This window comes from Lasioglossum baleicum, chromosome 16 (genome assembly GCF_051020765.1).
Source record: "Lasioglossum baleicum chromosome 16, iyLasBale1, whole genome shotgun sequence".
Taxonomy (NCBI): domain Eukaryota; kingdom Metazoa; phylum Arthropoda; class Insecta; order Hymenoptera; family Halictidae; genus Lasioglossum; species Lasioglossum baleicum.
The window spans coordinates 9,099,487-9,113,298 of NC_134944.1; the positions used below are offsets into that span (position 1 = coordinate 9,099,487).

Below are 13,812 nucleotides of genomic sequence, written 5' to 3' on the forward strand. Positions count from 1 at the left end.
GTTGCATTTTCAATTTTTTTATGCGGGCCTATATTGAAAATTTAAAAAATACGTTTTGTCGATCTGTGTCAATTATACGCACTGTGAAAATTTCATCGAAACCGGTTGATTCGGGAAAAAACGACAGGCATTGAAAGATGTAAGAATCTTTAGATTTATTGAAAATCTGCAATTTTTACCATCTTTAAACGTTTGTAGCTCTCATTGCAACGTCGACCGATTTTAACGAAATTTTCAGGATACGTTCAATTGACACAGATCTACAAAACGTATGTTTTAAATTTTCAATATAAGCCCACATAAAAAAATTGAAAATGCAACTTTTCGTATTTTTTCAACAATTCCGATCAATTGCAATTTTTGAAAAAGATTTCTTTTCACTTCCTGCAGTAAACTAATTGCTCTAGCTTCTTAAAAAAAGTTCAAATCGCATAGTACAATATTAAAATAGTTATCGTCTTCTTTAGAGCGTCCTTAAACTTTTGTCCACTACTGTACAAATTTTTAACGATTATTTTCATTTTGCTCAGTATTTTTTTAAAGTATGTTATATATCATAATTGTCAATGAAAAGTATAATTTCTAAGTGTGCATTTCGATGTAGAAAAAAAACTTTAAGAATGGACAGCTAAATTATGTTCTTGCGTGTATCGCAACTAGAACTGCTATTGTATTGGATTAATTTGATCATTTTCGTGGTCGGGGCGGACATGTAGAAATCAATTGTAAATAATATCAAAATTAGAAAGTTGATTTTTTCGCAAAATGTCGCGTGCTTCTTCAATCGAGCCCACTGTGCGTCGCGATTCGCACGCGCCTGCGTGTCTGACCAAAATCGACCGTATCTACTGGCTTAGGGACTCGCCCGGTGCAACACGTGTGCCATTTGTTCGCTTCTGGTAGAACACATCGACACAGGACTGTCAATGTAGTTTGCACTGGTTAATTCGACGATCACTCACCGATATTTGTGTGCTGCAACTTCCTGCATATCCGCGCCTCACGTTCGAGTTTCTGAAAGTCTGCAACAAAAAGAGAGAGAGCACGTCGTCAGTAACAGCAACACGTTAGATCGTTGAAATGGCTTCCGTGACTGAATCAGAATGTTCGGGAATGCCGGTACGCCAGCAGAAACATTCGAAGTAATTGTTCGAAAAGAGGCGAGAACAATTAGATATCGATCAAGGCTCATCGAATATTTATAGAGTGTTTTCCATAGTCTGCGTGGAGAGTGCGTCCCCTTTTAATAGCTACTTGCGCTGCGAGCCGATCCGCCTCGTTATAAAACTTACAAAACTTTCCGACGATGTTACTCTTCTGGCCTTCTTGCTCTATTTCCAACACGCCGTTCGCCGCGGTGTCTCGTCCTTGCAACGATTCGGCTAATTAGATCCGCGGGTTTCCATGGGGATTCGCTGCTTTTTAAAAATAAGAGGCCGGACAGCGTGTCGACAATTTTTCAATCGATCGACCAGCTTTTTCCAGCGGCACGTGTTGCCCTTTAAAATTTCACCCGAACGCGAATGCGATGACACACCCTGTATGTATTCAATGAGCAGTGAACGTTGATATAAAAATGAATGCGTGAGGATTTGAATGGATCCAATCAATGCACTGTGGGGTCGGAAACCTGGCGGAAACTCGAAATATGAATGTTCAAGAGTTCATGGTTATTCATCGGTAAATTATAGTTAAAAATATCCTCTTGCAGAATCGGTAAAAATAACGATGTTCAAAGGCCAAGTTGCAATTTGCTATTGAGTTTAGTTATGGAGTGGAAAAATAGATGTTCTAATAATTATCTAATAATCTAGTAAGATTATTATAGATGTCGCAAAACACTGTACTGCACAGCAGAGTGTAAAAGGAAAAATGATATGGTCACCATTCTTTTGTAATTGTAGAGAAGAATGCAGACTATATGATTGATTAATGAAGTTGTACTCTTTAAAATTTAACCATTGAATTTTATTTTCAAATCGGACACGAACTTATGCAATCATCTAATATATTTTTGTAAGTACGTGACAAAATTTATGAACCAAATTATAGCACTTAGAAAATAGATTTATAGTTGCAGTGAACTGTTTTGTTTCCTTGAAAAAATAATAGAATTTGTATACATTCCTAAGATTTTAGTTATGTTCCCAATGCGTCCCAGACAATTCTCTTTTTGCAAAATGTCCAGAATTTATCTAACTTCAATGCTAAAACAGAGAAAATTACAACTTTTCTGTACCCTGATGTAAATGAATATCTAATATTTATTAAAAAGTTTCGTGATCCACATATCTGGAATTAAAATAATAAATTATGTTATTTGAAATAACTTTTCCCCGCTTTTCGTTGATAGAACTCCGTTATCGCGATTTGTCAAGGGCTTCCGATAATGAAAAATGTTTCCAACAAAAGTTGAACGGTATTTAAGCACCTACAAACATCTACATATAAAATTTCGAAAAAATATGTTTCTCGACAGAAAATAAAGATCATTTTGATATTTCACGTATTAAAATGCATTTTTTAAAGCAAATTTAACGACCTACTATCTATATATCCTGTGGATTTGTATGCAAAATAAAAATATTCTGCATTGATCGTGGGGGAAGCAGGGATAAAATAAAAATTGATTTCATCCCTTAACGTCTGTGTTACGTTAAAAACAGCATTACAATATTCTTGAATTTTTCCAATCTCTTACTGTTTTCTATTTCATCGAACCAATTCCTTCATAAATGCATAAAGATCCGCAGTCAAATTACGACCTCGAGCCGTTAAATAAAATAGTTTTTCCCCGATTTTGCTGGGCCAAACGCGACACCGTGGAACGGTGGAAAAAGTTAGCTGGTCGGCTGAATCGGAAATCCGTAGCGATCGCAATCGATCCGGTATCGTTCAATCTCTATGGATCGTTGCGGGGCTCGGTGGATCCTCGCGCGCGCGAGCTTTATCGCGAAAGTTCCGCGGCAGCAACGACAGCCAATGCCGGGTATAATCATTACCGCGAAATCGAATTTCCCAACGAGCTACCCCGACCAGTTTCCCCGTGGGTAATCCACCAAGGACCGCGATAAAATTGGATTCGCCGATGGCCGAGTCATTTCGAGGACGATTTCCTGTTTCCTTTCTGTACACAAGCCACGGAACACGCCGATACTCCTTCGAGAATCGCAGGGATCGATAATCTGTCCCCGGTCCCGGCGGGGACCGCCCCCCTAACGATCATTTATCCCGTGGAAAATGGCTCCCCCGTCGACCAATCTCGTACCGACAATCTTCATCGCGATCCTTCCCGATTCTTCCGTAGAATCGAAACTTGTTGCGCGCGTGTCGCGAGAAACTGCAGCCATCCCTCTGTGCTATTTTCGCTCCGACGTCATTTGTTGTTCTTCCTTCTCCAATTCGAATGTATCGCAAACAATGCATCTCGTCTGAATCTCCTGGCTGTTTAAAATTCCACGTACCCAATCTTGTCGCAGCCGCATCGAATCCGCGTTCTAGTTATAACTGATCGCGAATGTGCATAACTGCGACTAACGAGAACCCACTTGCAGTCTAATCGATCGAATGTAACTGCAAGGTTTGTTAAAAAACGAATATCGAATACGGTGGAAGTTAATTGCATCGGCAAATGTAGAAAGACCTTTGAATCGGGTGATTCCTCAGGTGATTTGAAGCATCTTTTTCCTTTGCGAAAATGTTCTACGCTGCTTCGTTCACGAGTTATCAGCGAAAAACATTCACCACTTTTCGTCACGTGATACGTCACGTGATAAATCGCTGAATTGGTCTGTGTTTTTCGTTGATAACTTCTTAACGAAGGCTCGGAGAGCATTTTTGTAAAGGAAAAAGTTACTTCAAATTATCTCAGGAGTTGCTTGAATCCTCTTTCAAGGTTCTCCGACGTTTTTTAAGATACCAGCAGGATCTGAAGGAGCAAGGAGCATGATAACGAGACGCTAAGGGGGATGATCGATTAGAATTCAGTCGGAACGAGTATCCAATAAGCAAAAATTACGGAACAAAGTTCTCTCGGCGCGAGATCCTACGTGTTCCCGAGCGATTTTTCACCGATAATTTCGCTCGGTTGCGATTCGAATCGACCGTCTCGTCTCGTCTCGTCGGGTAACCCAGTTTCCTCTCCCTCTTTCCCGGCCGTCTTTCTTTTTTCTTTTCCTTTTCGAGTGGCCCCGTCCTCCAATTTGCTTCTCCTCGTCGGGTTCCAGTGTTCTTCGCGGACCCTCGTCTCGTCGTAGGTGCTCGTTAATTCTGGTTGTTTAATGCGGCGGACGGGCGGGGCCAAGATCGTCGAGATACAACGAGATTTAATTATTATATACGCGACGACGGTCTGCGACTCGGAAAATTCTACGCTCTCCGTTCCGCGCTCGGCAATTTATTAAAACCGCTCCGTCAAACCCTTCCTGGTCCCTTGACATTCGAAACACGTGATCGAAGTAACCGGATCCGATTTTTGAACCTATGAATTAGAAGAATTCATTTCCTTATCCTGCGTGATTTAGTGGGTTGGAAAGTTCGCAGCGTTTTCAAATGAACACTAAACCTACCCCCCGAACTCTAAAATTATTATTATTTATTTATTTACAATATTATGAACGGACCGAGGTCCATTTACACAAATAAATTACATAAATAGAAGCGATTCAAATGTGTGTGTGTGTTTTAGCTTATAAAAATGACAAGGCTCTATTTATTTAGATGTTGTGCAATTTCTTTTACAATATTTGCTTGGATGAAAAAACATTTATCGAATCAGTTTCCGTATATGTAACTTCATAATTTGAATAATGATGAAATGAAAAATATAAAACCGGTTATTTGACCCCGGCAATGGTAAGTTTAGTGTTAAAAATCGAAGATAAAATTAAGTAATGAAAAAAAAACAAAAAGTAATAGAACCGAATGAAAAATATGTTATTGAATAAATCTATGAATAAAAATCTGAATTTCAGCTTTCAATATTAATTCATAAACGCTACGAACTTCCGTTTCAACCCAATATTAGCAGACTGCAGAATAAAAATTGTCTGCATTTGTTGTAACTAGATCTTCATGCATTTATGGCTTCTCAAGGTTTTAAAATTCCACGGAATTTCACAAGATTTTTCTTTATTTCAGACCTGTAAAGGCTACTTTCGCTGGAAACAAAATTAAAATACGATTTAACAGTAGACTGTGCATCCTTATGCGAAATAAAAATTATTTGCGTTTGTTGTAACCAGACTACGGATCTTTATCATTTATGGCTTCCGAAGATTTTCAAAACATGCTAGGATATAAAATTCCACGGAATTTAATACAATTTTTATTTATTTTAAGGTAGAAACGTTACTACCACTGGAAATAAAATACTTCATTTGTTTCCACTTTCTTGCATACAAAAATTAAAAATTGCATCGTCTTGTTATAATATATGGGAGTCGCTTGCGAACGTTTTCCTATCTTTAATCATTTTACCATGTTGAAAGTAATATACAGTACTTAAGTTTCGTCACCATTTTTTAGGCATTTCCAGTAGTGCAAGTAAAAAATCTGTAAATTAATGATTCAAATGAAAGGAAGCTGCAAGTGCCAAAATGAAAGATTTACTTACAAACACAGACACAGAGAAGCAATATACAGGGTGGAGGCCATCTAAATAATGGCACAAAAAGAATATTTATGGCATAATTTAAATCGTATCGAAGGAGGAATATCATAGAAGAACAATTTTTATTTGTTCGGTTATTTTTTCTCGGGAATACTTATTCTTTTTTTTATTCGGTCTTGTTAATGACATATTCAAATGTATTTTTTAGCCGCTATAAGATGGAATAAAAAAACAAGTTTCCCGATAAAAAAAATAACGATGTCCTTGAAAAAACGATGAAAAAATAACCGGACGAAAGGAATTGTTCTTCTATGATATTCCTAAATTATGCCAAAAATATTCTTTTTGTGCTATTAAAAATAAAAGAGATATTTAGGTGGTCTCCTTCAGCTGGGACATCCTGTATTACTTTCAACTCCTTAGAATAATTAGAAAAAGAAATACTCTTACATTTAGCTCCGTCCTCTTGCAATTGATACAGACAATTTTTATTTTGCATAAAGACACCCTGTATATGACTTTTAAAAAAAAAAAGAAATAGCGAGGAAAGAAATATTAGAACATCAGAAAAATGGCAAGAATGAAAGTCCACTTTTCTTGAAAAAGGAACAACAAACTAACCAATCGTCAGGGAACGTTCAGCCTTGTTTCATAGGCGTAGGAACTTAAATCCTTTTTGGTAGAAAGAAATTTTCCAAAAAATGGCAGTCGTTTTTAATTCCAGTCTTCAATTGTGTTCACAAAATTCGGCAATCGTGAAAATCTCGATGGGACACTCGTTTGGAAGAACAGCTGTTCGAGCGACGCATATCTGGAAAGGGAAAGGTCTATCGAAACTCTTGCAGGCCACTGTACACCCACTCGACTCGGATTTTCTCGCCACGTGGACTCGAGTCAAGAGAGAGGGAGAGAGAGAGAGAGAGAGAGAGACAGAGGGGAGGAGAGGAGAAGAAGAGGATCGTCCCCTCCGGCCGATAGCATCGGAAAACGCAGGGTGCACGAGAGTCCGCGACATTCTTATCACGCCCGAGAGATCAAGGGCTGCAGATCGAACGGCCTTCGTGTTGTCCCATCGTTCTCAACCCTCTCCATCGCGTTTACATCCCCCGTGTAACGCCGCCCGGGGATGAAGAACAGCCAAGAGAGAGAGAGAGAATGTGAGAGAGAGAGAGATCGAAGAAGAATATTCGCCGACTTTCGTGACATTCGTGCTCCGTCGGACGCAAAGTAACCGGCCTTGTAAACGCAAAAGGACCGATCCCTCGGCACACAAAGCCGACGACGTCCGGCAATGATGCACACGCGTGCGAACAAGGAAGATCGTATTTTTATCCGGCCACGGGAGACCGTCAAGGACGAGAACGGAGACTTCCACCTGCGATCGGTGATCATCGATCCACCTGCCAGACGAGCTCTCGGTTACAACCCCGTAGACGTTCTTCGCAAATGTACAACGTGCCTATTTTTCGAAACGTGCTGCTTTCACACCCGTTCCAATATGCTGGACGCTCTGGCGAAGTCTCTAGCTGATTCTTGAACCACTACCTAATTTATAACAACGCTAATTATCCCGAATAATCGACACACAAATAGGGATATCTAGGAAAGCTCCACAGCAAAGCCTGAGGTCTGAGTTAGGGATACTTATTCGCCATCGAGTTTTGCAACACAGTGAAATTTCTAGCTGCTTCTTGAACCACTACTTTAATAATTGTGATTTTGATAATTTTTTGTGAGACGATGTGGTATATGGATCCCTAATTATGTATGCAAAATATTAGGTGTAGTTACTCAATAGTTTTAAAGATATAAACGATTAAAGTTTCAACCTGCTTACACGGCTAATGGAACTTCGAAAACTACCATATCAACAAACTTTAATTGTTTATATCTTTAAAACTATTGAGTAACTACACCTAATATTTTGCATACATAATTAGAGATCTATATACCATCAGCTCACAAACAATTATTAAAATCGAAGTCGGATACTTGGGGTCCTTCCCTTGTGAGTGAAGGTTATTTATTCGCCATCGAATTTACAACACGGTGAAGTCTCCAGCTGCTTCTTGAACAACCATCTAATTTACTACACCGTTAATTGTCCCGAGTAATCGACACACAAATAGAGATCTGAGTTAGGGACACTTATTCGCCGTTGAATTTACAACACGGTGAAATTGCTAGCTGCTTGTTAAACAACTACCTAATTTACTACACCGTTAATAGTCCCGAATAATCGACAGGCAAATAGGGCTTTCTAGCCCCATAGGAAAGCCTGAGGTCCGAGCGAAGGTTATTTATTCGCCATCGAATTTACAACACGGTGAAGTCTCCAGCTGCTTCTTGAACAACCATCTAATTTACTACACCGTTAATTGTCCCGAGTAATCGACACACAAATAGAGGTCTGAGTTAGGGACACTTATTCGCCATTGAATTTACAACACGGTGAAATTGCTAGTTGCTTGTTAAACAACTACCTAATTTACTACACCGTTAATAGTCCCGAATAATCGACAGGCAAATAGGACTTTCTAGCCCCATAGGAAAGCCTGAGGTCCGAGCGAAGGTTATTCATTCGCCATCGAATTTACAACACGGCGAACTATTCCGTAACTCGAATAGCAACCACAAAGATAGGGTATTCGCCATTCTGATCTAATGAGTGTCCTGGATGCGACCATCGCCGAAGGTTCTAAACAACGTGCCAGCCAACCGACCGACGCGGAACATCCTGGAATTCGAGTTTCGCGAGCAAACTGGACTTCTTCGTCGTCGGACGCGCGGCTTCAGCTCGTTAAAGAAGTTTCATTGGGTCGAAGCGAAATAATTAAGGTGACCATAAAGTTCCGCTAGGGGAAGCAATTCGGTCAGCAGGGCTCGGGGTTGCTGCGCGCTGAAAGATTCAGCGACGTCGAAAGGATTGTTTCTCCGTTAAGGGAATTAATCCGGGACGCGGGGCGGGGATGGGACTGCTTCTATCTTTGGCTCCAGTTTCTCTGCAGAAGCAAAAAGCAACGGTTGGAGAGGAAGAAAAAAAAAGTTGCAGTAGGCAGGGAAGATGAGCCTTGTCTATCTGTCTATCTCTGTCTCTCTGCGTTTCGCGGGGCGTGGGATGCCACGGCTGCACCCTCTTCCACCGGCTGCGACCTTGCTCCAGTAACCTCTTGACCTACCAACCTGGCCGCCGTTCGAATGCACGCTTCTGCAACGAATAGAGCGCAGGGAAGAGCCGGTCGGGGCATCCGGCTCACCTTGAATCAGCCGAATCGGGACGCGCAGGTGGAACGTCCCGATACGCAACGGGGCGACACCATTCCCGGCTTAACGCGGTCCCGGGCTGTGTTAATCCTAGGGGCCATTTGGATCTCGAGGTTTAGGGATCGAAGCCACGCCTACTCTGTGAAAAGAGTGCACAGTGGGATGTTCATTTTATCCGTTTCTGTAACAACGTTTCCCGAAAGGCATTGCTTCAAATAGCCATTTGGATTTCATATATTGAGAGATCGAAGCCACGCCTACTTCAGGAAAAGAGTGCAGAGCGCGAAGTTCATTCTATCCGTTTCTGTAACAATGTAAGCCGCGAGGCGTTGCTTCGAGGGCCATTTCATTGTCAAATTTTGAGAGTTCGAAGCCACGCCTACTTCAAGAAGAGTGCATAGTGGGAAGTCCATTTTATCCGCTTCTGTAACAATGTTTCCCGAAAGGCATTGCTTCAAAGAGCCATTTGGATTTCCTATATTGAGAGATCGAAGCCACGCCTACTCTAGGAAAAGAGTGCAAAGTGAGAAGTCCATTCTATCCGTTTCTGTAACAATGTATGGCGCGAGGCGTTGCTTCGAGGGCCATTTGGATGTCAAATTTTGAGAGATCGAAGCCACGCCTACTTCAAGAAAAGAGTGCATAGTGGGAAGTCCATTCCATCCGTTTCTGTAACAACGTTTGCCGCAAGGTATTGCTTCATATATTGAGAGATCGAAGTCACGCCTACTCTAGGAAAAGAGTGCAAAGTGAGAAGTCCAGGAGTGAGAAGTCGTTTCTGTAACAATGTATGGCGCGAGGCGTTGTTTCGAGGGCCATTTGAAGTTCAGATTTTGAGAGATCGAAGCCACGCCTACTTTAAGAAAAGAGTGCATAGTGAGAAGTTCATTGAACAAAGTCCATGTAACATTGTTTGTGTTGCTTCGAGGAGCCATTTACAGTTCCGATTATAGACTAAGAAGCCACGCCTACTCTGCAAAAGAGTGCACAGTCGGAAATCCATTCTATCCGTTTCTGTAACAATGTAAGGCGCGAGGCGTTGCTTCAAGGGGCCATGTAGGGTTCTGATTATAGAGCAGGAAGCCACGCCTACTTTATGAAAAGGTGTACAGAATAAGCAGACTATCTGCTCTGTAACGTTAGGTGCCCCAAAGCGTCGCTTCAAGGGGCAATTTAAAGTTCCATTTTCCGAAATCGAAGCCACGCCCACTCTGCAAAAGGCAGTACAGAATAGACAGCCTACTCAACCTGTCTGAGAGGTTGTCTGCCCTCAGGACAAATTACCAAGGAGTAATTTGGAGTTCGGGTTTGAATGAAATGAAGACAATCGGCCTTCCTCGTTCGACGTTATTCATTGAAAGCCATTGCCCCAGAGGGCATTTCAAAGTGCTCCCGGAGTAAAATGCATTGGTTTCCCAACGGCGTAAATATTTCGAGGAGAGTCATCCGAAATCCGAGTCGATCGTCGAGCAGGGAGCGGATGTAGGCTGGCCAGGTGTGTGTATAGTCATCGATAGGGGTAGAAAAGCAGAGGTATCGTTCGCCAGACGGTTTCCAGCGTCAACAGGCTGAAACATCGGGGCGGAAAGCTGCTTACCTCGACTGTCGTGTTCGATCGGGATCGAGAGCCGGGGAATTCGAGCGTCGAGAGGAATTTTCGAGGGTCGCGCGCAGAATGCGGGGGCAAGAATCCACTGGGAGGCAGGGCGGGAGAAAAAGAAAGGGTGGCGATCGTTTCTCTTCTTGCCGGCGTGGCGGCTCGATCCGAGCGAGAGTGTATCCGCGCCGTTTTCTCTTCTAATCGGAACGATCAACAACGGGTGGCTCTCTCGGTTTCCTTGGGGGAGATCAGTTTCCCATTCGCGATCGGGTGCCGCGTGTACGAATCAATCCTTGACGCTGTTGCACTCCTATCTTTCTCTTTCGAAGTACCAGCGATTGTTGCAACAATTTTCGCCGATTGGCAGAGCAGACGAGGACACGGTTAGACGAACCGGAAGTCCGCAAGAAAGGTGCAACGGTCTCGGCGACTTCCGGCCCGGAATAATTAATCAAGCACTCTGCCCGGGGCTCCGTCGGCCATTTGAAATTCTGATTCGCGGCAGAAATCAAACGAGCCGAGGGGGAGTGGCCCATCGATCCTTCACCCTCCGTTTGTCGGCGTCTTCGACCAATTTCCTGCGACACACTCCGAATTTAGGCGGCATCACGGCTCATTTTCTCGACCCTGTAAAATTGCTGCTCGTTCGCTCGATTATTCTTTCGGTCGGTAGACGGACGGTTAATCGAATCGAACGATCGCGCACTGTTGCGCACGACACAACTGGATTGACGGCCGGTGAATTATTACCGACCACCATCCCCCTGTCATTCGCACGACTAACAATCAGGTTTCCCTGACCGACCCGCCGACTCCATAGGTCAAAGTTTCCCTCGCCGCGAAATGCATTCTTTGACATTTCACCGGATCCACGATGATCCTGTTTCTCGCGTGGGCAGGATAACCCGTTGGAGTTGATCGTTGCCATGTGTTCGGGATGCTGGCAATTTCCACTGATGCTGGGCAAACCGTGAAACCTTCTTCTGACCTCTCTCCTGTCATTCGACGAAGAAATTCGATCTTCCGCGAGCCGTAGGTGTGGCTAGTCCCGTGTGGGCGTGGCTTCGACGCTCTCGACTGCCAACAGAGCTCGAACACTGTACTGAGTGACGATCTTCAAGATAGATCTGGATATACTCTGAGATAGATCCGAAAATTTTGACTCCCATGAAAATTGCATCGAGTGGGCGTGGTTCTGGCGCTATGGGCATGATTTATGATGCTCTGGGCGGAGTCAGAATAGTACTTCGTGAGGTGAGAACTTTTCAAAGTCAACCTAGGAATTCTATACAACAAAGTTGCGGAAATTCTTCCAGCTTTTCCGTGGAGTCCTCTAAATGGGCGTGGGTTTCAGGCTGTAGGCGGAGCTAGTTCTAGTTAAAATCGATCTGGAGGGCCTATGAAATTCTGATTCTATACATTCATGATCCTATGAAGCTTTTTCTAAATGGGCGTGGTTTGGTGCTGCAGGAAGAGCTAGGGCAACGTCCTCTTAAAATCAACCTAGAGACCCCACGAAGATCTAGTTCCAAGGAGTTCAAAGTTACTCTAAATGGGCGTGGTTTTGGTGCTGTGCACGGAGCCAGGATACTACCTCGTGGAGTAAGAACTTCTCAAAGTCAACCTAGGGATTCTATTATAGCTTTTCCGTGAAATGCTCCAAATGGACGTGGGTTTCAGACTGTAGGCGGAGCTAGCTCTACTTAAAATCGATCTGGAGGGCCACAATCCCAGGAAGATTTTTCTATATGGGCGTGGTTTGGTGCTGCAGGAAGAGCTAGGGCAACATCCTCTTAAAATCAACCTAGAGACCCTACGAGGATCTAGTTCCAAGGAGTTCAAAGTTACTCTAAACGGGCGTGGTTTTGGTGCTCCGCACGGAGCCAGGACGGTACCCCAGAGGGCAATCCTTGCTCCCCACCCCGTCCACGCTCATCCGTCTTAATATTCCAGCTGAATCAGACTGGTTGTATAGAATTGGCGATCCCTGCAGCATCCGAGAGACTCGGATGAGTCACGGCGAGGCATTAGGACCGACGCCAACGAATCGATTGATATCGATAATAAAACTTGAGGTACAGCTGCTCGGGTGACGGACCCGCGGCCGATACTAAATTTATCGATCACTGGCACATCCGCGTCCGAAGGCGTACAAGCAAATGTCGGATCAAGGCGTCGAAAAGAAAATTCAACCGAAGAACAACGTTGTTATCGATACAACTGGTAATTATCGCAGGCTCGTGAATAACAATCGTTTGGACGTGGACTTGGGGTTGATTTTAGAGAATCGTCGTCGACGCGATCGTTGACGGTCATGAGACTCATGCTCCACGACGGAGCTGCGTCGAATTTCGGCGGAACCAAGTAAAATCTACGATACGAGGTATCGATAATAAACGAGGAACCACCGAGAGCGACGCGACGGTCCTACCCCGCGCGCACTGGCAACTGTTTGGTCGGGATGGAATGTTGGCATGCTGACAACGGCGTCGCTCGTTGTTTTTAGACGCTAAGTCGTCGGTGTGTGCGTGCGGCGGAGGCCCGGCTCTTTCTCCGATTCCGCGTCCAATCGCGGGAAACTGAACAATGCCTCAGGACAGAAATAATTAGGAAGTGCTCGCGACCACGGAAAATCAGAGTCTCTTGGATCTTCTCTCGGGCCGGTTTAAAAGACGAGCAGGATGAACGGCGGCTGATCGAGAGAGAGACCCAAGAAATGATCGATGTTTCCAGTCCTCGGTAAGTTGATCAGTAGACCGCGGATTTTATGCATCTTTGACGAAAATGAGCAGGTGTAATTTGAAACAGGAAAGATATTGGAAGAATTTATAAATACTGATGTGTTATTTTCAATCTATTGTCTATTTTACTCCAGTTGATCGCAATCCAGGTAGAAAATGTTTATTTCCCATAAAGATCTATTGATCAGAATTCCGGGAACGCGGCGAGCGTCACTAATCACATTCTTTCGAATAAATTCTTTTATACAGCGTGTCCCGAATTTAAATGGCAAAACTTCAGAAGCGTGTATGGGATCGAAAAACTAAATCTTTTAGAGATTTGCTCGCTTTGCTTCGTTTTGGAGAAAATCGCAAAAATTCAATATCTCTGTGTCAGTTGCTCTCTTGAGTTGTTGTATACACTTGTACTTTCTTTTTTTTTTTATGTAAATAAATAAGTACAAAAATGAAAACTTGTTTTGTTTCGTTGTTCGCGATTTTCTCGAAAACGAAGCAAAAACTAGCAAATCTCTAAAAGACCTTTTGTCTTAGTCTTCTCCTGAAGTTTTGCCATTTAAATTCGGGACACCCTGTATAATAAATAAATGAATTCTTTA

The 13,812-nt window shown here is 43.1% G+C and overlaps 1 protein-coding gene across 30 annotated transcripts in view; it reads right to left on the bottom strand.

The window, feature by feature from the left end:
• The window catches only part of Camkii (Calcium/calmodulin-dependent protein kinase II), a 194,330-nt gene that overhangs the window by 109,207 nt on the left and 71,311 nt on the right, over positions 1–13,812 (bottom strand). For all 30 annotated transcript variants that reach the window (XM_076440404.1, XM_076440383.1, XM_076440402.1 and 27 more), the window contains exon 3: positions 963–1,022. In XM_076440404.1, coding sequence (XP_076296519.1) covers positions 963–1,022 — 60 coding nt within the window. The remainder of the gene's footprint in view (positions 1–962; positions 1,023–13,812) is intronic.